This window comes from Vipera ursinii, assembly GCF_947247035.1.
Source record: "Vipera ursinii genome assembly, chromosome: 10".
Lineage (NCBI taxonomy): Eukaryota > Metazoa > Chordata > Lepidosauria > Squamata > Viperidae > Vipera > Vipera ursinii.
Window position 1 is genome coordinate 19,600,737 of NC_139520.1, and position 26,495 is coordinate 19,627,231.

At 42.4% G+C, this 26,495-nt stretch overlaps 1 protein-coding gene across 1 annotated transcript; it reads left to right on the plus strand.

The window, feature by feature from the left end:
• Nucleotides 1-204: 204 nt before the first annotated feature.
• Nucleotides 205-25,048, plus strand: MMP2 (matrix metallopeptidase 2). The gene is made up of 15 exons (XM_083370605.1): nt 205-802; nt 4,497-4,723; nt 7,606-7,754; nt 8,679-8,807; nt 8,900-9,073; nt 12,451-12,624; nt 13,212-13,385; nt 14,981-15,136; nt 15,633-15,768; nt 17,549-17,685; nt 20,191-20,350; nt 20,835-20,944; nt 22,823-24,366; nt 24,424-24,841; nt 24,886-25,048. Exons 1-13 carry the CDS (start codon nt 608-610, stop codon nt 22,924-22,926), a joined length of 2,025 nt encoding a protein of 674 aa, XP_083226731.1. The 5' UTR covers nt 205-607; the 3' UTR covers nt 22,927-24,366; nt 24,424-24,841; nt 24,886-25,048.
• Nucleotides 25,049-26,495: the final 1,447 nt, after the last annotated feature.

A 26,495-nucleotide genomic window follows, 5' to 3' on the forward strand; every position in this document is an offset into this window, starting at 1 on the left:
GTCTACCCACCCACCCTGTAGTTGATTTCTTTGATCTGGTTTCAGTTGATCTGTCCCAGGTCACAAGAGAAGACAAACTCTCCTGTAGTTTGGTGTCAGACTAAAACTGCTTCTTGTAGCTTCTAAAAAAACACAATGGAAAGATTCCTTGATTCCTCTCCCAGCCTGCGACCTTATTTAACATCTAATTGCAGGAAAAGAGCAACTTTTCCCCTGGCATTCATTCATTCATTGCCGGTTAATCTTAATTAATGCCCTTCTCGTCTCTCCTGATTCCTGGCTTTCCTTTAAGATAACAGTTTGCACAAGCTACCTTAAAAAGTGGAAAGAAAAAAAAAACACCACATTCAGCCTGACTAAGTCCACATCTGGTTTTTTCTTTCCTTCAGACTTCCTTTGGCAGCAGTCTAGGAGCCTGCGCATCTGGGGATGTTTGAAAGCATACAAAGGAATTGCTGGAGCAAGCAGAAGTGAAAAAGCTCTGAAGAGAGTGAGGATGTGCTCATAAAAAAACGGAGCAAAGAGGTTTTACAACTCCACTCTCTCCCCCCCAAGGTATCCTTGACAGAGGAGGGCTACAAGGAAAGAGGAAAAAAAGCTGGAGAAGATGAAGGAGAACATTTCTTTCAGGATTGTGGACTGCGTTTTAAAAATCCTTCTGCTCCTGCTCTCCATTTTAAATACAGCTTCTGCACCTCCACCACCCACCTTCAGGCAATCGGAAGATGCAGCCTTAATCCCATCGCCCATAATTAAGTTTCCAGGTGACGTTTCCCCCAAAACTGACAAAGAACTGGCATTCGTAAGTTGACCTTGTTGTTGTTGTTGTTTTTTGTTGAAATAGTCTGCAATGTCTGTGCAAGATATGGATCCATATCTCCTTCCAAAGTTACAGACCAGAGATAAAAAAAAAATGTTGGCAGACCGACTGACTTCTTGGTCTTAGAAAAGCAATCTTTCTTTCTTTCTTTCTTTCTTTCTTTCTTTCTTTCTTTCTTTCTTTCTTTCTTTCTTTCTTTCTTTCTTTCTTTCTTTCTTTTCTTTTTTCTTTCTTTCCTTTCTTGTAAAGCCAAGTCAAAACAGTGTAATTTTGAGCAATCTCATTCCAGAAAGTCTATCAGGAGGTTTCTGAGGCTTGAATAAACAAATCTGAAGCAAACCCTAGAGTTTTTTTTTCTTTTCAGGATAACCTGCAATTTGCTTGTAAGTTGTTTTTTCTTTTTTCTTCTTTTATGTGTGTATAAAATATAAGCTTTAATAATCGGGACTTCCGTCTGGATGATTTTCTTGCTCTGTTTTTTTTCTTAATGTATTACTTATACATAGTCAGAGAGGCCCACTTACTATTTAAAGCTTAATTTTTCAGCCAACTTACTAAGGAGTCTTCAAACTCATCTTGAAAGGCAGTAATTGCTCCTTAGAGCTCTGCCAGGGTTATGTTTGCAGCAAATCTGTTGGAGAGGGGGCTATAAAATGTTTCGTATGATAATTACGATTCCTCATCTGCCTGTTCAGTGACTCTTTAAAAGTTGACTGTCTAGAAAATAAGTTAGGAGAAACACGCTCCAGTGACTTGCACAGAAGTAGCTGAGAGTTTATTTATTTACCTAGAAGACGTATATGCCTGCCCACTCACTGACAAGTGATTCTTGGGCAGCTTGCAAACAATAAAAAAACCCAATGTAAAAAGAATAAAAATAAGAAAACCCCAACAAAGAGCGGCTTACTTTATTGTGTAAATTCCTCTCTTTTCTCTTGAGCTTCATCATGATATACCACTGCAGCCAAACTGTAGAATTCAAATCCTAGTACCGATAAAGGAGAATATTTATAGCTCCGGGTTGAATTGAGGGGTGCTTGGTGCTCTCTGAGCCTGGTGGTTTTATTGCAGATGTTTCATAGATGATAACTTTATGGTCACTTTGAATGTACACCAATCGGCATACATCAAAATGAAATTTCATTGCATACAGCTCTCAAAGGGTCACCGCCTCCGATATATACTCCTTGTTCGTGGCCCACTCAAATTTCACATTGTCCATTTTAGTCTCTAGGGAGTGAACGATAGCAAACAGGACAGATGGAAATGGGGCTCCGTGTGGATTAGCCCTCAGGTTAGCTTGTATTTGACAACCTTGCCTTCTTTCCTTTTTCTGATCCTGACTTTTCCACCTTTTCCTTAAAGAGGCCTTGCTTCTTTTCGCCCCTGGAGCACGCTGCTGCCGCCGCCACCAACTCCTCCAAAAGCCTCTCTCTCTTCCTCTGGGCCTGCCGACAGCCTCATCCAGTTCCTTTTCATGACCCAAACTAGGTAGCATCATCGGTGCTAGAGGGGAGGGTCGTTTGTGGGGGAGGGGAAGGAGGAGGAAGCAAAGGACTGTGGGGTCCTTGGTGCTCTCTGAGCTTGGTGGTTTTCTTGCAGACATTTCATTAGCCAAACTAGGTAGCATCATCAATGCTAGAAGGGAGAGGGATTTGCAGAGAGGAGGAAGAGGAGGAGGAGGAGGAGGAGGAGGAGGAGGAGGAGGAGGAAGAGGAGAAGAACTGTCAGGTCCTTGGTGCTCTCTGAGCCTGGTGGTTTTCTTTCATACATTTCATTACCTAAACTAGGCAACATGATCGATGCTAGTTGCTAGTTTATCACTAGCACGGATGATGTTACATTCACAAGAAAATAACGAAGTTCAAAGAACACCAAGAACCTCTCAGATCCTAGTCCTATTGGGTAATTGGACTCTGGACTTTAGCTTGTAGGTAAAAAGCAAGCTCTATTAATTTACCTCTATCATTAAATTGCATTGAATTCTGAATAAAGCTCTGAGGATTATAGGCATGAACCACTGGGTGTAGATAACCTGCCCTTTTAGGAGGAAAAGTGATGCTAAATACCATTTTTAAATGCCCCTTCCTTCTAACTATCACTGAATTTGAGTTCTCACCATTCCGAGGAGGGCAAGCAACAGAAGCTGTCCTATAGAAGCTATATATTAATGATGAGCAGGTAGTCCTCAAATGATTGTTCATTTGGCCATTGCTCAAATTTACAATGGCACTGAAAAATGTGATTTGCAGCTGGTCCTCGCATCCACAACCATTGAATCCTCTTCACAGTCATGTGATCAAAATTTTGGCACTTGGCAACCAGCACGTCCAGCATCCTGGGGGTCACGTGATCTCCGTTTGCAACCTTCCCAGAGGCAAAGTCAATGAGAGAAGCTGGATTCATGGATCAACATGATTCACTCAGAACTGCAGTGATTCACTTTTTTTAAAAAAAATTCCCATTTATATCCCGCCCTTCTCCGAAAACTCAGGGCAGCTTACAATCTAAGAAGCACAAATCAATGTGCTTAGCAATAACAACTTAACAACTGTGGCAAAAAAAAGAGAGAGAGAGAGGTCTTGTCAGGCACTTAACAACTGACTTGCTTAGCAATGGAAATTCTGGTCCCAAGTCTAGTCGTAAGCCGAGGACTACTGTAGTTTGAAGACCAACACGTTCCCCCCCTGCTATAGTTGTTCATGGAAGGCTGAAAGTTGCAAAGTCTCAGTGTAAAGACTGCTGAACATTAAGAATGAAAGACTAGCTCAAGACTAGACTTAATCCTTCTGTTCATGTTCAAAGCCGTTGACCTAGCTGTTATTTCCCAACCGTAGATATCATCAAGGTGTCAAAAGCTCAAGTGGCAGTCATGATGGAATGGCTGAACCTCTGCCTGTTTGGTTTATGTTTGGGATTGATTTGTGCAGGATATTGGCTCCACTCTTTACTTTTTGACCAGCACCGGACACCAATCATATTATTATGCAAAGTAAAAGTTACATTGCCCATCCTAATCTTGAGGCTGACATCAGCTTCAGAGATGACTTAATTAACATGAGACACATTCACATTCAGCCAATTGGGCCAAAGACAAATGAAGAATTAGGCAACTGTAAGGCTGATCTTTGGGTTGGGGGAGTCAACATTTGAAAATTGTGTTTGTTTTTTTCAACAAGAGAGGTAGAGATTTAGATCCATTTCTTTCTTTCTTTCTTTCTTTCTTTCTTTCTTTCTTTCTTTCTTTCTTTCTTTCTTTCTTTCTTTCTTTCTTTCTTTCTTTCTTCTTTCTTTCTTTCTTTCTTTCTTTCTTTCTTTCTCTCTCTCTCTCTTCTCTTTCTTTCTTTCTTTCTTTCTTTCTTTCTTTCTCTCCCTCTCTCTCTCTCTTTCTTTCTTTCTTTCTTTCTTCTTTCTTTCTTTCTTTCTCTCTCTCTCTCTTTTTCTTTCTTTCTTTCTTTCTTTCTTTCTTTCTTTCTTTCTTTCTTTCTTTCTTCTTTCTTTCTTCTTTCTTTCTTTCTTTCTTTCTTTGTTTCTTTCTTTCTTTCTCTCTCTCTCTCTTTTTCTTTCTTTCTTTCTTTCTTTCTTTCTTTCTTTCTTTCTTTCTTTCTTTCTTTCTTTCTTTCTTCCTTTCTCTTTCTCTCCATTTTCACTGCCCGTCTTTTCTTCTCTCCAAAAGCAATACCTCAACAAGTATTATGGATGTCCCAAAGATAATTGCAACCTACTAGTCCTGAAGGACACTTTGGTGAAAATGCAGAAGTTCTTTGGCCTTCCTCAGACTGGTGAACTGGACCAAAACACTATAGAAACCATGAAAAGGCCCAGGTGTGGCAACCCGGATGTGGCCAATTACAATTTCTTTCCCAGGAAACCAAAATGGGAGAAAAACCTGATCACGTACAGGTAGGTACCAACTGGCACAGTGTCTTCTGAACATAATTACCCCAAGAAGGAAAACATGGATCTGCTAGTTGTTCTAACCACATGGAGGAAAGATCATCAGCTTTTAGAGGAGCTTCCATCTCCAAATGTAGTGACCTATGACTTGGTAGAGGTTGAAAGTGTTTCTTGAAGATCCAATATTTGTTTTCTCCACTTGTCCTATGCGTGCAATTGTCCAGCAAGGAAACCAGTAGAAAAGTAAAGGTTTCTATTGTTTATTGTTTATTCTTCTCAGAGTGTTTAGAGGCAGACAGAATCACTCATAGTACTCACAACATTTATGTGACAGCCCACAAATCTGTAGGTCAACTGTGAACTCTATGCAAGGGGTTGGAAACTGCAGAGTGCGGAGATGAGCAACGAAAACAATTAGGAGGCTGAAACGTATAAAAGAATGGTTACAGGAATTGAGTATGTCTAGTTTAATGAAACAGGGACGCGGTGGCTCAGTGGGTTAGGACGCTGAGCTTGTCGATCAGATGGTCGGCAGTTTGGCGGGTCGAATCCCGAGTGCCGCGTAGCAGAGTGAGCGCCTGTTACTCGTCCCAGCTTCTGCCAACCTAGCAGTTCGAAAGCATGTAAAAAATGCAAGTAGAAAAATAGGGACCGCTACGGTGGGAAGGTAACAGCGTTCCGTGCGCCTTTGGCGTCTAGTCATGCCAGCCACATGACCACGGAGACGTCCTCGGACAAGCTCTGGCTCTTCGGCTTTGAAACGGAGATGAGCACCGGCCCCTAGAGTCGGAAACGACTAGCACACATGTGCGGGGGAACCTTTACCTTTACCTTTTAGTTTAATGAAAAGGACATAGAGGGGATGTGATAGTACTGTTCCTATATTTGAGGGGCTCTTACAAAGATAAGGGGGGTCAAAGTATTTCCCAAAGCACCAAAAGGCAAGAGCAGAAACAGTGGTTGGAAACTGGAACCTAGAACTAAGGAGAAATTTCCTAATGGTGAGAGCAATTAACCAATGGAACACCTTGTCTTCAGAAGTTGTGGGTGCTCCATCACTGTAGGCTGGACAACCATGTGTCTGAAATGATATAGGGTCTCCTGCATGTGCCGGGGGTTGGACTAGATGACCAACAAGGTCCCTTCCGACTCTATTATATTACGTTCTGTAGGCTGTAGGTCTTTCCAGAAACTCTAGAGAGCCACCTTCATCCTTCCACCAAATATTCTTTTTTTAATAAAATGGCTGTCTTCTTCTTTGAAAGCTTGCAGCATCCTTCCAGAACACTCATTTTTAAGAGTAGAAGCTCTCTCTTTTTTCTTTAACAACAACAAAAAAACCCCTAAAACTTGCATTCTGTTGAATTCCATGGAACAGCACACCACAGGCTCCAATATGTCTGCCTTTCTCTTCTTACAACTTTTGATTTGGCACTTTGAGCCGGAGATGATATTAATCCTGCAGCCCTGTTGTGTCTGCAGCAATAAAGCTGAGCAGAAATTACAGGGTGAGGAGGGCAGGAGATATTTGAAACGGCTCTTCGTAGCCCATTGGTTGCATAAGGTTCAGGCAGAAGAAATATACTTTTTTTTAAAAAAAATTAAGTTCCATCTCTGTGTTTACATGCGTCCTCCTTTTCTGCACTTCATTCAGATGACTTGACTGGCCAGGAATTAGCTGTGGAACAAAAGCCAATTGGCCAGCTGATTTGGGAGCAAATCCAATGAAACAAGAGTTTTGTATATAACACATAGCTAACAAGGGAGTTTTCTTTGGTTTACTTGAAAAGAGGGTTAAATGTTAGGATGCATAAAGTTATTCCAAGCTGACTGGTCAAGTTTTGCAGATCTAGTGAGTTCAGGATGATTCAGCAGATAAATTTGCAAACGCAGGTACAGGAGGATTAGAGAGTGATGTTTTAAAGAATGCAGTTTCCTTCTCCCCTCACCCCCAGGAAGGAAGGAAGGAAGGAAAGAAGGAAAGAAGGAAAGAAGGAAGGAAGGAAGGAAAGAAGGAAGGAAGGAAGGAAGGAAGGAAGGAAAAGGAAAGAAGGAAGGAAGGAAGGAAGGAAGGAAGGAAGGAAGGAAGGAAGGAAGGAAGGGATTCTATTCACCATCAGAATTTAAAAAAAATAGAACAGGAGGAGTGGGGGAGGGAGGAGGTGGAGGTGGAGAAGGAGAAAGAGAGTGAAGAGGAAGGAGATGAAGAAAGGGAGGAGAAGGAGAAGAAGGAAGGGAAGAAAGATGGAGACAAGGAAGGGAAATGGGGAGAGGGAGAGGGGGATAGGGAAAGAAAGAAGGAAAGTGAAGGCAAAAGAGATGGAGAGGAGGACGAGGAGGAGGAAGAGAGTGAAGGGAAATGAGATGGGAGACAAGGAGAAGAAGAAAGAAGGGAAATGGAGAAGGAGAAGGGAGACGGAGATAAGGAAGGACAGCGAAGGCAAAGGAGATGGAGAGAAGAAGGAGAAGGAAGGAAGATGGAGACAGGAAGGAGGGGAGTGAAGGGAAGGGAGATAAAGAGAAGGAATAGCTTTGGAAATTAATTCCCTTTCTGCATCTGTTAGTGCTATCTGCAGACTCTGGCCCATTGCACCATTAAACGAATGGGTCTGTGTGCAGGATGAAGTGTGTGAGGTCTATCACAAAGACCCCAGTGAATCCTCCCAAAGGGTTAAACTTTCTCTTGTCTGGCTACTAAGGGAGAGTTACTGAGAACTGTAATTCTGCAGGAACAAAGTGGGTCCCCTCCAGGGCTTGAAACCCAGAGGAATTTTTTTTTCTGCTGCCCTCTGGTGGCCGTCCAGCTTTTTTGCCGCCCAGATGAGAGAGAATTAAGTCGGAGCTCTGTGTTCTGTATTGTTGCTGATGACCCTTATTTTTCTCCTAAGAATTTTAGGCTATACTCCAGATCTGGATTCTGAAACGGTTGATGATGCGTTTGCCCGAGCCTTCAAAGTCTGGAGTGATGTCACGCCTCTGGAATTCTCCCGAATTCATGATGGAGAGGCAGATATCATGATCAACTTTGGACGATGGGGTAGGCCGATAATAATAATAATAATAATAATAATAATAATAATAATAATAATAATAATAATAATAATAATAATAATAATAATAATAATAATAATACAGCATCTCGGTTCCTACGCGATCTTCTGGGTTGAGAAATTTTGCCTTGGCTTGACCCCAGTGAATAAGTAACCCATTGTAAAGACCCACTAGTGTGTGTTTCAAATGGCTCCAAGTCAAATCAAGATGGCAAAGAAGCCACAGGCAACCTCAGGAGCCACCAGTAGAAAAGTGGTGAATAAAAGGGTTATGCCCTTACAAGGGCCCTCCTTTTCAAAGGAAAAAAAATCTGTAAAAAAAAGGAGGTTTCTGTGTCCAAGGAGAACATGAAGAACATGAAGAAAAAAGATATTGAGACTCTGGAAAGAGTGCAGAGAAGAGCAACAAAGATGACTAAGGGTCTGGAGGCTAAAACATATGAAGAACGGTTGCAGGAGTTGGGTATGTCTAGTTTAGTGAAACTCTAGTTATTCTATTAACAAGTGGATTCCTTAATCACTGATAGACACTGGAATGGATGGCTTTACTCAATCCTGGGCACAAACAAGATCAAAATAAGGGAATTCCACCTCTCTCAAGTGTTGCTTAAGATCTCATGAAGTTAACTCATTTGTTGCTCTCAGAAATCACAGTCTGGATTATTTGCTGGATCCTTCAAAATCCATTTTCTCTCATCAGCCCTTCTACCCAAGAGCTCAAGAGTGAATGGATGTGTACCTTTCTGATCCATCTCCTTTTGGGCTAGTAAATTTGAATCCTATTTACCCACACATCAGTGCAATTCTCATGATTCCCCCTACCGCAGGAATAACTCTTAAATTAGTACTCCTGTCCAAAAGATATCATGATACCAGGATCCACCATTTTGCTTTTGTTCCTTATTCTGCAGAGCATGGTGATGGGTATCCTTTTGATGGTAAGGATGGTCTTCTGGCCCATGCTTTTGCTCCTGGACCAGGGGTTGGAGGTGATTCCCATTTTGATGATGATGAATTTTGGACTCTGGGTGAAGGCCAAGGTAAGACAGCCATTTTGGCTTCAGAACATACTCAACTGTCATTGGCTGCTCTTTTTGTTCTGCTGATGGATCCTCTGTCTTCTCCTTCCAAGTGGTCAGGGTAAAATACGGCAATGCGGATGGAGAGTTTTGCAAATTCCCCTTCCTGTTTAGTGAGAAGGAATACAACAGCTGCACCGATGCAGGGCGAAGTGATGGATTTCTGTGGTGTTCGACCACCTACAACTTTGATACAGATGGCAAATATGGATTCTGCCCCCATGAGTGTAAGTTGAAGGATGGCTGTGGGGATTTAAGCAGGCTGCTTTCATCGGGTATGGTGGTCTTGTAGTCTCACGACAGGGTAGACACGAACCGTTGAATCTTCTCAATCTTCACGTGGGCTAGTTTCCATAAGTTCATCTGATCTCCCAAGGGACAATTTGTCTGAGGTGATTAAGATAGTCAGCGCGGTGAGAAGGAGCTGCAAAACGCCACTGAATTTAAAAACTCAGGGAAACAATGAGGTGAAACTATGGTGCCTTCCCTGCAATAGAGAGGAGACAAAGCCAACGAGTCATGAGTGGGGAGGAAACCAGAATTCATGCCAAAACCCAGGGGATAATGTTGCAGAATCCAATCCGGGTCAGTCACCAGGACTAAAGATTTAGTCTTCTGAGCTTTCAGATTCATACTGGAGCCCATCCTGTGGGAACTTCTCCCTCACCAGAATGGAGAGAGAGAGAAGTTCCCATAGGAAGGAAACTAAACCTCTGGTCTTGGTGACCAACCCAGATTGGATCCTGCAAATGCCCATTTGTGTGCCCTATCTGGACCGGCAGACATCGAATGTGGGAATGCCCACTGAGATTCAGCCTTGTCCACCTCACAAAGATTTAATCAAACAATCAATCAATCAATCAATCAATCAATCAATCAATCAATCAATCAATATTAGACTTATATGCTACTCATTGTGCCTAGAGGCAACTCTAGGTAGCTTACAATCCATAAAAGAACCAGACTAAACATGAAAATAATAAATATTAACACCAAAGATAGCCATACACTAGAGCTACCGTGAGGACATTTTTCTATTAAAAATAGAGGGTTTCCCCTTGATATATTGGGAACTAGGGATTATGTTGCGTGGTGTTTTTTTGTTTTGTTTTTTGCAATGAGTTCATAAAATTAGAAGATTGTAGCGAGGCTTGGCAGATATTTGCATGTAACGAAGAAGAAACTGGAAACACCAGGGCTGGGATTTTGGAGACAGATTGGGAGCTTTTGTGTGTGACGCATTTTTTTGTTGGAGTCACTGAATAACAACAAACCCACAGATGGTCCTTGTTAGACAAATAGTGGCATTGTTCACATTATTATTCCAAAACATTGTTTTCTAAAAGCTGCCTAATAAATGCAGATGTTACAAGAGCAGACAAGAGCCAGTCTTCTAAATGTCAAGGTGTTAGAGTTCATCTCACTCAAAGGTCCCTACTCAACACTGCATATTGTGTCTCTTCTCCAAGGTTATATAGATTCCCTGAAGACGCAAAACCCCAAACCCTTAGGAAGTGCTATTTTATGTGAGACCATCCTTCCTTCCTCCCTCCCTCCCTCACTTCCTCCTTGCTTCCCTCCCTCCCTCTTTCCCTCCCTCCCTCCCTCCCTTTCTCCTTGCTTCCATCCCTCCTTCCCTCTCTCCCTCCCTCCCTCACTTTCCTTCCTTCCTTCCTTCCTTCCTTCCTTCCTTCCTTCCTTCCTTCCTCCTTGCTTCTCTCCCTCCCTCCTTCCCTTCATTCCTTTCTCCTTCCTTTCTTCCTTCCTTTCCTTACCCTACCCTACTCATTTCTTCCCTTCCCTTCTTCACTAATCCCTTCCCTTCTTCATCAATCCCTTCCCTTTTTAAAGAAATATCACAGGTAAATGTAACAATAAATCAGCCCCTCAATCCAATTTTTTTTGTACCGCAACACTCACAAGTCCCAGCTCCCATCGCTAATTCCCATGGATGATGGTGTGGCTATCACTCGTAATGTATTACTGGTTACAGTTCTAGCATCTCAGCTTTTACTCTTTGATTTGCGCTCTATAGGAAGGCAGGATACACACACACACACACACACACACACATGTGGCCAGCATAACTAGACACCAAAGGCGCACGGAACGCTGTTACCTTCCCACCGTAGTGGTCCCTATTTTTCTACTATATATATATAAACAAATCTGTGTGTCAAAATATTCCCCCAACCTTCCTCTGACTTTTGACTAACTCTGGAGAAGGAGAGCCATGGAAACTCCAGCTGGGCTGAATGTAAATGAAGACATTTTGATGTAATTGGCAGAAAGAAAAACAAGCCCTATCTCTCTGTAAATCTTATAAAAACACGCATACTTGAGAAAGTGTTTGTCTTGAAATTCCCCATGAATGAAAGACCCTTACTAATTTGTCCTGTTCTTTCCTTGCCTATTTTGTTTTACGTCTTGTGGCCGTGTGATGATCTATCCGTTGTGTGTGTTACTTTAGAACTAAACTTGGAAACACTTGTGAAACAGGAAAGTAAGAAAGATAGAAGCCTTTTCTTTTCACGGATAAATATTTTGGGAAACCTCCTAAAACCTCACGGCCCTTGGAAAGGTGAAACGGGGAAATTCTGTGAACAAACCACAAGCCTCTTTGTCCTTTGGGAATTGAGATCCTGCCTTCCAGCACTGAATAAAGAAGATCCTCTTTTTAATTATTGTTACGGTTATTCCAGTTTTAGAGTTGTCTCTGCTATCAAAGCTAGTCGAAAGCTGCTAAAGAGAATAATGGAAAAACAGAGGATTTGGAAACGTTCGGTGGCTGTGCTTACTAAACATAAAAAGCCATCTTTGGACGTTGAGGCAATGACTATTTCCAGAAACACTGCATTAAGTTTCCATACTTTTCCTCCCGAAATGTTCAGTGGTTAAGCTAATAAGATATGCTGTTAAAGGCCAACTCTGACCAAGTTCATAGCCCAAAGCTGCTTCCCTAGCAAATGAATATCTCTGTCTTAAACAGCCTCTGCTCCCTTTCCATTCTCCAAAGAAAAGCTATTGTAAACAAAGTCTTGGAACTCAGATGCTTGCTATATTCAGACACCTTAACTAGCATTGCTAGAGGGGTCTTCTGCCCAAACAAGAACGTAGATGAATGGTTGGGGGAACCCATTCTCAAATCGCTAGGAATCTAGAAAGGTCAACCAGCTACAACAGGTTGTGGTAAAGAATAGTGGTGGTGCGTGGATGTGATACGCTTAACTAGCTTCAGCTTTTTGAAGAAACAGACGGGTAAAAGGTACAGGCTGGATATTGACTAGAGCCGTGTTTCTCAACTTTGGGAATTTTAAGACCCATGGACTTCACCTCCTAAAATTCCCCCATAGCTTGTGTTAGTTTGTACTACTTTTCTGGCTCCTGCTGTGAAGACTTCCAAACCTTTCAAAAATTCCATATCTAGAGAGAACAGAAAGGGGGAAGAACTCCCACCATATTTTGCTTTGTGCGTAAATCATATGTTAATCAGGGACTCTTCAGAATGAGATACATTTCACAAAATGTCTTGTCTCTAGCATCCAGTTGCCAACTTGGAAAGATGTTGCCATGGTTTTAATTGCATGCCTCTTATCCTTTATAGCTCTTTTCACCATGGCTGGAAACTCTGATGGGCAACCGTGCAAATTCCCCTTCATATTTGAGGGAAGATCCTTTGACAGCTGCACAACAGAAGGAAGACAAGATGGATATAGATGGTGTGGCACTACTGAAGATTATGACCGGGACAAGAAATTTGGATTTTGTCCAGAGACAGGTAAGAGGATTTTGGCTACAATTGGCATGAGTTTGTTTGGAAGAACGCAATCCTACCATCCCTTTCTTCAGCGTCATCAAGCTACATATTAGGTAAAGGTAAAGGTTCCCCCGCACATGCATGCTAGTCGTTTCCGACTCTAGGGGCCGATGCTCATCTCTGTTTCAAAGCCGAAGAGCCAGCGCTTGTCCGAGGACGTCTCCGTGGTCATGTGGCCGGCATGACTGGACGCCAAAGGCGCACGGAACGCTGTTACCTTCCCACCGTAGTGGTCCCTGTTTTTCTACTTGCATTTTTACGTGCTTTCGAACTGCTAGGTTGGCAGAAGCTGGGACGAGTAACAGGCGCTCACTCTGTTACGCGGCACTCGGGAGTCGACCCGCCAAACTGCCAACCTTCTGATCGACAAGCTCAGCATCCTAACCCACTGAGCCACCGCGTCCCTTAAGCTACATATTACAGGGTCCTAGAAATCAAAGCAATAATTCATAATAAGGAGAGTAAAACTTCTGAATGACAAGGCAAGGATTCGATAGTATACTATTAACCGTTCCTGCCTCAATTTCTTTTTGATGATTTTCATGCAGCAATGTCTACCGTTGGTGGGAACTCTGAAGGGCAACCGTGTGCCTTTCCTTTTATATTCCTTGGGAATAAATATGATTCTTGTACCACTTCGGGACGTCAAGACGGAAAGATGTGGTGCTCTACAACTAGTAACTATGATGAAGATCGCAAATGGGGATTTTGCCCAGATCAAGGTAGAGAGTTTTCTCCTCTTCCTCCTTTTTATAAATGTACAGCATTTCTTCCATTTTCCTCCGAGGGAATCAAAAACGTGGCCAGGAATGGACCGTAGTTTTAATGGAGCTAAACAGGGGAAGAGGTCAAACAATCAAAAAACATAGTGCTTACAAAACAGCCCCCTCTTGCATTGTTTTCTTATGTTTCAAAGCTAGCAAAATCGGTTAAAGTTTTAGATTGCATCTCAACACATCCTTGGTGAATCAAAACATTTCACTTCCAAGCTTCCTTCATTCTCAGAAGTGTAGCTGAGATCATCAAATGTCCAGAAACGATTGCAAAAACAAAATGCCAAAGCAGCCCAAGAAACTCACAAATGAGTCAACTGTGAAGTTAGCCATAAATCATTCCTTCTCACAAAGTTTCCCAACAGCTGGATCAGGGATGTTTGAATGTGGCTGAAAAGCAGAGTTTAGATACCATGTGCCTTTTAATCTTCACAGTTTTGAATTTTACAGTACTCAGTATATTTTGTGAACCCAGCTTTTGGCACTTCTAAGTTTGGGTTTATGACTTCATGCAAGTTACGAATACCACCAACTAAGAGCCTTGGTGGAGCAGTGGGCTAATGCCTCCTTAAGTAACACCAGCTGCCTGCACTTAGTGCAGGTTCGCGTCCCACCAGGCTCAAGGTTGACTCAGCCTTCCATCCTTCCCAGGTAGGTAAAATGAGGACCCAGATTGTTCGGGGCAATAAGCTGACTTTGTAATAATGCCGCTTGGGGTGTGTGTGAAAGCCCTAATAAGCAGGCATATACATAGAATGAAGGCTACTGCTAAGCTTGTAAGCCGCCCTGAGTCTTCGGAGAAGGGCGGAATATAAATGGAATTAAAATTAAAAAAAAATAAAAAAACTATGGTTTATCAGCAAAACATGGCTTAACACCAAAAACGTACAATTTTGTTTGATGGTTACACTTTTTTTTTTAGTGGTGTAGGTGGGCTTGCTTGAAAATGAAGCAGGGAGGAAAGGATATAGTTGGGGAGACAATCCCCACATCCTGAGGATCTGGCATTCAGCTAAAGATTGGAACGAATTCTACAAATGTACATATATACACATACATGATGCTTTCTCCAAGATTGCATGTGCCGTTGCATGAAAGGGGTTTATTATATGTTATGGTCTTCAGTTCAGGTATGCATAGATCAGAGATAGGAATAGTCTTCATGTTTCTCCTGTACCCTTCCTATCTATTGGGGGGGGGGGAAGTCTGAAACACTAGAAATAGTAAACTGAAATTTTGATATTGATCATAGTCCTTTCTCTGTTAGATTCATTTGCACCATTACGATATAACAGAATAACAGAATATCATGCATTCAGTCCTGTAACCGTTTCTTCTGAGCAGACAAATTGTTTAAATATGAGCTATAGCATCCAAACATCGTGGACAGTTCTTCAGAGCAGTTGTTACATCTTCTGTCTTAGATGTCTTCAAAACACCATAAACTGCTTGTAAAAAAAAAAAAAGGTTAGACTCACTACCCAAAGAGATCTATGGACAATGCCATCTAGCAGCCATAAAAAGCTGACTTTATTTTCTTTCAGGCTACAGTCTTTTCTTGGTGGCCGCTCATGAATTTGGCCACGCAATGGGACTGGAGCATTCTGAAGATCCTGGCGCGCTCATGGCCCCCATTTACACCTATACCAAGCACTTCCGTCTTTCTCAAGATGACGTTCAAGGAATCCAGGAACTTTACGGTGAAGCTCCCAGTTGGTTAAAACATATCTGAGACATTTGATTCCCTATCGTTATTAATCTTGGTGTTCAAGCTTTTCCAGGAGAACCTAAAATGGTAGAATAATCCTGGTGAATCACTTAAAGAAAACCAACTGCCCCCTTCTTTTACTTTTCTTCTTCTGTGTTATGAGAGGCTTAATTTTCTTTCTTTCTTTTTTTTTTTGCAGTACCAGAATAAAGGATTCCTGATATTGCTTCTCTTTTTTTATTAAAGAGTTTTAAAAAATTGTTTACAATACATATCCCCAAAACCCACCCACCCCAAACCATCCCTCTTCCCCTCCCCCACTTCCCAGAGCTGAATACAGGGTTATAGATATAATAATCATATTCTAACTAAAATTATCCGTTACAAAATTAACCAAATTCATAATGTGCTTTAACTCCCCTTTTTGATCTCTAAGCTTACAACAAGAACGTCTGCTGCTTTGTTGTTGACTTTTTCTTGATTTGCAGGGGGTTCTACTGATGTTGGACCAGGACCAGGCCCAAAGCCAACCCTTGGACCGGTGACACCTGAACTTTGTGGCCAAGATCTTGTCTTTGATGCCGTGGCTCAGATAAGGGGCGAAATCTTTTTCTTCAAAGACAGGTGAGTGGGGGCCGGAGAAGGGCCTATCAAGTATTTATCTCCCCCTTTAATATCCAGAAAACTAGAGAAAGTCCCTTCTTTTTCCCACAATCTTCTGTGGCCGGAGACAGGCTTTATATGCTGGTTAGTCTGTAGCTCTGTAGGCCATTCTCACATACCCTTACAGGTAATCCTTGACTTACAATAATTTGTTTAGTGACCATTCAGAGTTACAACCGCATTGGAAAAAGTTATTTAGGATCACTACTGCAGCGTCCCTGTGGTCACATGATCAAAATCCAGACGTTTGGCAACTGACTCATATTTGTGACGGTTGTCGTGGGATCCCCTTTTGCGACCTTCTGACAAGCAAAGTCAATGGGGAAGCCGGATTCACTTAACATCTGTGTTGCTAACTTCACAACCACAGAGATTCACTTTACAAGTGCCACAAGAAAGATTGCAAAATGAGGCAAAATTCGCTTAATAATTGTCTCGCTTACTGGCAGAAATTTCGGGCTGAAGTGTGATCATAAGTCGAGGACTACCTACTTGCACAAGGACCCACGCTTTGTGTGACAACAGCTGGATGGGAACCATGTTTAATTCCCAAATGAAAGCTCTAACAGTTGCGTTTGCACATCAGGCTAAGCTGGGTTACTATAAAGCTTGGTTGTTTGGGGAGAAGAGTTGAGTTTTAAATTCAAGATAGTTTCATAACATGCACAATGAAAGAGTGCTTACAAAAAAACCCGACCAAGTTTAATGTGTGACTCGGACCGACGTGTTGAAATTTTCAACTGTGGTCATGTCACTATTACAGCTATAAAGTTGGGGTTGGGGGTTTTTTCCCCACTCATCCAGAGAACTAGCTCTCACTTAAAAATGAAAACAAAAAACAGATAATGCAACTAAGAACTGTAATCTGACGAGCCATTTGCTCAATATCTATCAAATGGCAGCTTTGTCTTATTGTACAGCTTTTGCAGACTTGTTGTGTGAAAAATGGACCAGCTGGTTCCAGCTATTAGTTCTGGAGTTCTTTAAACAAAATGAACTGCTCATCAGAGAGGGAGAGAGAAGGGAAAAAAAAATACACAATAACGTTTTTATTAACATCCTGTCCCATAATTTCCTACATACTGCTGCGGATACCAAACCAGAGTTAGTTTTTTTTTTTTTGTAATGTTCATAAATCGAAAGAGGGCATTAAGCTCAACAGCTTCTAAATTGTTCCTTTCATTCCTCTGATGAACAGTTTTAATGTTCCCGGGTTTCATTTACAGCCAAGCTGTTTGATCGATGATTATTAGATTTGATCTTTTTTAGTCGCTATGATCATAATCTTCCAGAGTAATGGAATACAATACAAATGTTGGCTTTTGCCAAACGCATATCCATCTGTTCGGCGTACAGCGAAGGAGAAGGCTGAAAGAATTTAAGTGCCTTGTAAATGAGTTTATTTGCTAGGATAATTGAAGCACCCGCTATTCCATCTTTCTTGCTTGCTTTTTTGTTGTTGTTGTTCTTTGTTAAGAATTAATGTGAGTGTTGGAGAAAATTGTTATAAATGGTAAACGTCTGGGCACAACACATTAAGAAATTCATGGGACAACCGATAAAAGATTGATGCTTTGAATAATAACAAAGACCTCTGTACTTCAATGTTTATGCTACTAGTAGAATGTAAACATTGTTGAAGATGTGTGTTTGTGTGCGCGTATGTACACATGAATGCACTCTGCTCAGTTGGATTAAAAAGCACATCTGCTAATAAAGTTGCTTGTAACTTTTCGGCTAGATTCTTCTGGAGAACAGCTAACGAAAGGAGCCGGCCAACGGGACCTTTGCTTGTTGCTGTTTTTTGGTCTGATCTTCCAGAAAAAATTGACGCTGTCTACGAAGCCCCTCAAGAAGAGAAGTCGGTATTTTTTTCAGGTAGGGTTGGGCTGAAATCATCTAAACACACACACACACAAATACGCACACGGACGTCTGTAAAGCTAACTGCCCCAGTTAGATGTTCTTCAGAAGATTTGGCCTCCAGGGTCAACTGGAAATTGCAACTGGGAAGATGTTCTAATGTCACGTTGTTGCTTAGTCCATGTTTATTTTATACTAGGAAGAAGGAAGCAATTCATTTATTTAGTAGGTCAATCCAAAGTGGCATTCAATTGCCCCATTTTTGAAGAAGCTGGAATGGATTGTCTGCAGAAGTTGTGGGTGATCCATCACTGGATGTTTTTAAAAAGAGATTGGACAACCATTTGTCCAGAACAATATAGGGTCTCCTGCCATGAACAGGGAGTTGGACTAGAAACAGGGCTCCCCAATCCCCAGTCTATAGACTAGTACTGGGCCGCGGCATGCCAGCAACCAGTCCACATGAACAAGCAAAGCCCCATCCGTGGGATGCAGGCAATACACAAAACCACACACCCTCCGGTCAGTGGAAAAACCTCTCTCCACGGAACCTGTCCCTGGTGCCCAGAAGGTTGGGGACCTCTGGACTAGAAGACCTCCAAATTCCTTTCCAACTCTGTCATTCTGTATTGTGGTTTGACCCAAACATGGTTGTCTTTCAAAAATTGCCCTGCTTTAAATTTTGTAGGGCTGCGTTTCGGTTACAAACAACCCAAACATCCCCTCTTCTATATTTTAGAGAAAAATCTTTACAAAGGAACGGATAGGTTTTGTACAGTAAACTACACAGGAGAGTTTTAAAAGTATGTTGTTGAAACCGGCACAAAATCGCATTCACATTTGAATGCAAAGTGTTTTTATGTGAAAATGGACTTTTTGTATATCTCGGAGTGGGGCGACATGCAATGAACCAAAGTTTCAACCACTCCAAATGAGAAATGGAATCAAAATGAAACTTCATCTACTTGCAGATGATCTATTTTCACGCAGCCATGCCAGCTGATCTGGGAAATAGTTTTCAGTGGCTGCCCCAGCCAGACCAAAATAAATAGCAAATCTTTTTGCTCTGATCTGCTACATGACAACACACAATCAACACAAGAGAGTGAAGGAGAATAAAACAAGCGGGAATGCAGTGAAATTTATTTAAAGGAGGGGGGGAAGTCTTGGGGAGTGATTTTTTTATAGCTGAATGGCATTTTAATCATGATTGTGCATCGTATTACATGATAGCTGGATATAGTCTAAACACTTCAGTCCATGCTTCATAGCCTCACGTCCTGGGTTTTTTTTTTTAGGAGGAACAAAGATTTTAATACTATTTATTTATTACTAACTAAATGTATAGGTTAATTAAATTTAGGACAGTGTTTTTCAACCTTGGTGGCTTGAAGAATACTGCATCCAGTTTTGGTCACCTCATTATAAAAAAAAAGATGTTGAGACTTTGCAAGAGTGCAGAGAAGAGCAACAGATGATTACGGGCATGGTGACTAAAATATGAAGAACAGTTGCAGGAATTGGGTACTGCTAATCTAGAGAAAAGAAGGACTGGGTGTGACATGATAGCAACATGCCAGTATTTGAGGGGCTGCCACAAAGAAGAGGGGTTCAACCTATTCTCCAAAGCACCCAAAGGCAGGACAATAAGCAATGGATGGGAATTAATCAAGGAGAGAAGCAACCTAGAACTAAGGAGAAACTTCCTAATAGTGAGTACCATTAACCAGAGGAACAGGACCCCCTCTTCCCTGTGGCAGTCCCTCAAATATTGGAGCACTGCTATCATGTTACCCCTAGTTATTTTTTTTTCATTTCATGAGTTTGACACACACACACACACACACACTCAGCTTGGTCACCTCCTACAGCCCAACCTCAACAAGTCTTCTAGTCACCTTCTAGTCAAATCCACAGCCTTTAATTGGTGGAGCCTTGGTGGAGCAGTGGGCTAATGCCTCCTTAAGTAATACCAGCTGCCTGCAATTAGTGCAGGTTCGCATCCCACCAGGCTCAAGGTTGACTCAGCCTTCCATCCTTCCCAGGTAGGTAAAATGAGGACCCAGATTGTTGGGGGCAATTAAGCTGACTTTGTAATAATGCTGCTTGGGGTGTGTGTGAAAGCCCTAATAAGCAGGCATATACATAGAATGAAGGCTACTGCTAAGCTTGTAAGCTGCCCTGAGTCTTCGGAGAAGGGCGGGATATAAATGGAATTAAAATAAATAAATAAAATAAATAAATAATAATTTGCACAAAGCAGGCCACAACAGAAAGGAACAAACGAAGCAGGAGAACACTTTCCTATGTTATGCCCAGTTTTGTCACATGCAGAGATAATGTTAAAGAGTAGGGGGTTAATTTTGAAATGGAGTGTTTGGTCTGTCCTAATTCACCTTCCTAATTTACACAATTTAGCTTCACTTCCTGAAATCCAAGACCCTTTGACTGAGATAACCTCTTTCCCTTACTTCTTAATCTCAAGAGAGATGGTGAGAACTTGATACTTTATTTTCCTAGGAAATGAATACTGGGTTTATACAGCCAGCACTTTGGAAAGAGGCTATCCAAAGAGGCTTACCAATCTCGGGCTGCCTCCAGATGTTCAACGTGTCAATGCGGCCTTTAACTGGAGCAAAAACAAGAAGACTTACATTTTTGCAGGGGACAAATTTTGGCGGTAAGAAATCCTGCAGCTCCAGTGCTGGGAAACCGAAGCATCAGGAAGTTAGGAAAATTGCACAGATTCACACATTTCCAGCACTTTTTTTCCCCCCATGTCCAATTAAGTTCAGAAGATAGAAGGTAGAATTCTTTCTTAGCCAAGGGCGACTGGACACACAAGGAATTTGTCTCCGGTGCAGAAGCTCTCAGTGTACATACAAGCAACGGGTGATAGATCACCATCATAATCATAAAATGCCATCATCATAAATCATAAGATACAGGCTCAGTGACAGTCATAGGATGCTAAACAAGCAAACAATATAAATCATAACAGGATACTACATGAAGTCCATCAACATAAATCATGAGACACAAACAAGAAACTTATAGTCATAAGAAGCTAAGGAAAAAGGCAATACAGTAGGAAAGATGAAAAGATGACCAGGATAATAGGTGAGAAAGAAACCTGTGTTTTTCTGTTCCTGGGTATTTTACAGATACAACGAAGTAAAGAAGAAAATGGATCCTGGGTTCCCTAAATTAATTGCAGATGCTTGGAACGGCGTCCCAGACAATTTAGATGCTGCCCTGGAAGTCAGCGGAAGTGGTGAGCTGCCATCTTGTTTTCTAAAAAAATTTCTTTTTTAATATATATCTGGAAGGGGGTGGGTGGGAGATTGATTAGTGTACTTCAGTCTGCTACTGCGTTATTTTTGGAGACATTGTCGGCTGCTGCGGTCACTGAATAGGCCGACCGCTTTGGCAATTTGCCTGCTTCCAGAGTAAATTTCTCTTTGGTGAAAATCTCCCACTGCTGTAAGGAAATTTAGGAAGGGTGACCTTTGCTAAACGTTTGCTGGGCTGTCTGAATAACTCGTCTCCAGCAGAGTAAGCCTAGCCCCCTTTTTAATGCAGCCCAGATTCTGGTTAAGGAATCCTGCCTTTATTAGGTTGAGCAGGGGGAAAAAAACCCTCCTTTGAATCGAATGTCCTTAAACGGTTGAGAGCTTTTCACATGGGTTGAGTTGGGAAAGTGGAATGGAAGCTCAAATTCAAGCTTTTAACTCTCTGTCCCCATCTCTCCCCCCTCCCCCCACTTTTTTAAAAAAAAGGCATGCTTGAAAAGAAGGGAAGAGGGGGAAAAATATTTCCCGTAACATGATTCTTACTGGCTTCTTGAAAGAATAGCCTTCACTCGGTCAAGGTTTTACAGTTGCAATGGACCGATTCCTTTAAGCCTTCATTTATGGATTATGCATTGGGATGGAGATTTGCCTAGCCATCAGTCATAGGAAAAAGCTTCTCACCCGCCCTGTCCCTGTCCCCAGTGGCACAACTATAAAAGATGCAGCATTTCCAGAATGGATGGGGAGAAAAATTTGACCTTTTTGGTGGGGTGATGGTGGTGGTTAGAGGAACCGGGGATGGTGGTCAAAGAATGGATCTTTCAAATCACGCAGGTTCTGCTGAACTGTATAACCCAGGGGTCGGCAACCTCGGCTCTTTTATGACTCGTGGACTTCAACTCCCAGAATTCCTGAGCCAGCATAGCTGGCTCAGGAATTCTGGGAGTTGAAGTCCACGAGTCATAAAAGAGCCGAGGTTGCCGACCCCTGGTATAACCCAACTTGTCCTACTCGGGAGGGGTGACTTTCAACAAATCACAAAAACAATTTCCCTTGGGAGAATAAACCTTTGCTCCCAGTGATCCACTCAGATTGGATTCTGCAACATTACCCTGGGGACCTGTATATTTACTTGCGTTCGCAAGTCACAAAAACAGGATGTAACCTTGGAAATGATGGCAATTTGTAGCCCAACCTGGAGATAAGAGATAAGAAGTCTGAAAAGAACAGGGCGGGATTTGGGGTGAAGGAAAAAAAAAAGTGGAGGGTTTCCTTAAACATCTTTGTGGAACATGAAGAAACCTGGTGGGTCAGATGGAGACTGAAGAGGAGTCACAGAGTTCCCACAGTACTCTACATTACGTTTCCCTAGAGTGGAGCTGATGGTTCAGCAACATCTTACCACAATGTCTATGGAGATTCTCAGTCAACCAGGTCATAATTATCCAAAAGATGCTTTTTCACGAGACCACTGAGGAATGGAAGGAGTTATCCTCCTTGCACACAGCTGGTCATTTGAATTTTTTTAGAGAGTCCTTGAGGCCCACCATCCAGGCAGAGCTGAAGAAGCTTCTTGGATGAGAAGCAAAACATCTTCAAAGAAAAACCAGAAAGTCCAGTTGTCTCCTGAAAAAGCACGTTTGGGATCTTACCTTAATCTGTGACTCGTACCATCATGGCAACTCATACCATGATTTATTTTTGGAGGCCTGTAAACACAACAGTTGCTTATCTGGATTCCCTAGGGATGTGTGAACCCAACCATTGGGTTGACTCCCAGGTTAGGTAGCCACCTTTTCTAGGGAGTCGCAGAACTGTGACATCATGTAAATCTGCTGAGATTTGTTTTCTTCTTACAGGCCACAGCTACTTTTTCAAGGACTGGTACTACCTGAAACTGGAAGATCAAAGCTTAAAGATTGTTAAAGTTGGCAATGTGAAATCAGACTGGCTGGCTTGCTGAGTACATTGATCCCTTTCCTAACCCGCCATTTTATATATGTTTTGATGTGTAAGAGTCCTATGCCTTACCCACCATTAGAAATAGAGCTATATCCTAATTCAGGGCTTGTCTGGTACCAGCCCAACCTATTCAATACCACCACTTGAAACAACAGTTTCATCTGATAAACCACCTTGACTTGGAAGCAAGTCCCGTCAAATCTTTCCTTCTCCCAAAGCAGAATTCAGAATTTGCTAGATTTCTTCTCCTTTCATCTCAACATTTAAGCTATTTGGATCTGATATTATTGTTCAGTGTTCTAGATTGGCAGGCTACGGCTAAAGATACGATACCACAGCAATCTTGTTCCCCTTTTTGAAACCAATCATTAGCAAACTATAGGAAGATATCAAAATATTCCCCCTTAAACGGTGGTGGGATTCAAATATGTGAACAACCGGTTCTCTGTGTGGATGCCGCTTCTGGAAGTCGATTTTGGACCTGGCCAACACAAAATTAGCTACCAGTTCTACCGAACCGGTGCGAACTGGCTGGATCCTGCCGTTGCCCCTCAATGTAGAAAGTTAGCATGCCAGGAAGTCGGTGCCTTCAGCCTTCAGCACCGACTCCCAACGTGCTACGCTTCTAAATTTAGAGAGGAGAAAAATGGAGAGTTTAGACTTTTATGGCCTGAAAGAATCAGGTCCAGCAAAGCACAGGTCTTGTTCCTCGTGTCAGGTTGGACATGAAATGAAATTCTACCACCATCCTGAATCTTGAGAAAGTTCCAATGAGGGAAGCTTTGAAAAGCCTTCAGGCCTCCCAACCTGTAACTCAACGGTTGAAAGGGAGAACTTTATATTCTGAATTTGCCCTCTGAACTTTCCACATTGCATTAGGGGTCTTATCAGTTTCAAGTCAGATTCGCCCAAAGGGGTCCTTGCTTTTCTTCCATGAAGAGCTTTGAGCTCTGGCATCCCTTACTGGTTCATTTGTCACTCCTGTTTCTTTTTACACGGTGTTGCAAACAACAACAACAACAACAACAAAAAGGCCAACGCAGTGGCCCAGATTGCCTGGGAATATTGTGTAAAGCGCTGAAACGCAGGCGATGGAGTGCCGGGGGAAGAAGCTTATTTTTAAACTACAGGCTGTCCTCAACTTATCACCACAATTGTGCCTCAAATTTCAAATCGCTAAGCCAGACAGCTGTTACGTGACTTTTGCTCCACTCTATGCCCTTTCTTGCCACGGTGGTTAAGGGAAACCCAGCAGCGGTTTAGGAAGACGGTTGTTAAATGAATCTGGCTTCCCCATTGCTTTCCAGAAGGTCATCAGACATGATCACAGGAAACACCCCCCCCCAGGACATTGCAACCGTCACACGTATGTGCCAGTTGCCAAGCAGCCTACACGTGACCATGGGGAAGCTGCAAGAGTTGTGTGAAAACTGGTCATAAAGTCACCTTTTTCAGTGCCGTGTTCACTTCAAATGGTCACTAAATGAATGATTGTAAGTCGAGGACTACCTTTTTTTAAAAAAGGCATATCTTTACATAAAACCAGCCATGTTTCACGCACTTTGTGATCTACAGGTCTTAAAAGAAACACAGATGGAGTGACCCAGACATTTGAAACTGACATGCTATAAGAAAGGCCAAGTTTGAACACTTCACGATTTATTCTTCTTCTCCTTCCTTCCTTCCTTCCTTCCTTCCTTCCTTCCTCTCTCTCATCCACCCATTTCTTCATGGTTAGATTTAAAGCATCAGGCAATGCAAACCTTCCACTGTAGACCCCGTTGGAAGGATGGTGTTCGTAGAAAGGATTTTTTTTAAAGAGAAAATGAAATGAAAAGTGTACATACCAAACATCAGCGTTACCAATAAAGGAAGAAAACCGATCTGCTCTGTGTGTTGTCCAGTTTCTTAAGTGAGTTGAGAGGGGCTTGTGAAGGGTGTTGTGTAGTGGGTTCTGGAGCGCAGGAAGGACGCCAAGACGATGAGTACAACATATCAGCTCTTTATTGGGTAGAAGTGACTGTACTGGGGAATAGGGGCTGCCTGCACTCTTATATAAACCTGGCCAGTACCTGGCCAGGTACTCAACCAACCAATCGGTTTGAACCTCTGTTTCCTGCCAAAATGCTTCCTGCCAAAACAGTTACAGTTCAACGCCTCCTGGTGGTGATTCTTATACACAGCTTTAGGTGTTGCAATAAGCTTAATACATAACAAAGGGTACCTCAAAGGGTTAGAATTATACGTGAAGGGTACAGCTTTGGATTGCAGGTAGAATAAAGATGAAGGGGATTAATTTTTAGGACAATTCTGGGCTAGTATTTTCCTGGGTGGGATTCATTTTTGCTTCATAAAATGCACAAACATACAGTACAATCCTTGCCAGGGTTCTGAACTTTTTTTTTTTTTACTTTGAATCAGTTTTGATTCATAGTGACTGCCTGGATAAGTCCCTGCAAGTTTTCTCGGCAGGATTTTGGAAGTGGTTCGCCATTGTCTCCTTCCTAGGGCTGGGAGAGAGTGCCTGGCTCAAGGTCACCCAGCTGGCTTTATGCCTGAGGCAGGACTAGAACTCCCAATCTCCCAGTTTCTAGCCTGGTGCCTTCACCACTACACCAAACTGACTCTCAGTCTGAAGTTCGGGCCAATGACTGAGTGTCCTGGGAAAATCTTGATTACCTGTCTCAGACGGTATAGGTTCTCCTGCATGACCAGGGGGCTGGACTAGAAGACCTCCAAGGTCCCTTTCAGCTCTATTCTATTCTATTGTAATTGGCTGAAGGTGGTACCGAATGACTTGATCGATGGGATACAAAACAAAACCAGTCACGGTTTGGCTAGGAACTGGTTGCTGATTGGATAGCAGATGCTGGCGTGGATGCAAATCCTAATACCAATACTCTGCAATCATCTAACTTCCTCAATACTGACCTGTCCTGGTGTCAAGCTCAAGAACCAAAAAAATGGCATGTGAAGTGACTTAAGAGTAGCATCTTTTGCTGTTCTTCAACTACCAATAGACTCAATCTTGCCAAACTAAAGCCACTGTTGCCATAACTGTAAATATAGTCTCGAACTACCAGAGAGGAACGGCCTTCACCCTCTACCTGCCCTTACCGAGCTTTCCAAGTTCCACTGCTTCTTTGCCCTCTGGGAAGCAGCCCCTCCTCCCAGGAATCCAGACGACATTCCACCACACTTGTCTCCGTTCAACATCCATCAGGACTGACCTTCTTCAGGAAGGTTCTACAGGAAGTGAGTTTGTTGCCAGTGACTTGGTTCACCTTTACCTCGCCTGCCTGGATTCAAACGTTCCACAGTGCCATTCCTATGATTCCACGCCAGAAATTGAAATGTGCAATGACGGGTGGGTGGGGGTGGGTGGCAAATTATTCCACCTGTTTGTCTACAGCTTCCTGTCAAGGTGCCTGCTGGCCGTGCCTTCTGCTTAACTGTCACCCAGATACTGAAATTGCAATGGGTCGATCTGTTTCTTGTTTGATGTCTTGATTTAGAAGGGAAGAGTTTTATTCTTGTTCCTCCATCATCACTTATGCACTGCTCTAAGTG

Coding starts and splice junctions, on each gene's coding strand:
- MMP2 (XM_083370605.1), top strand. CDS start 608: ATGAAGGAGAACATTTCTTTCAGGATTGTGGACTGCGTTTTAAAAATC. Junction 15,769..17,548: donor ATCTTTTTCTTCAAAGACAG/GTGAGTGGGGGC, acceptor CTTTTCGGCTAG/ATTCTTCTGGAGAACAGCTA. Junction 20,351..20,834: donor GCAGGGGACAAATTTTGGCG/GTAAGAAATCCT, acceptor GGTATTTTACAG/ATACAACGAAGTAAAGAAGA.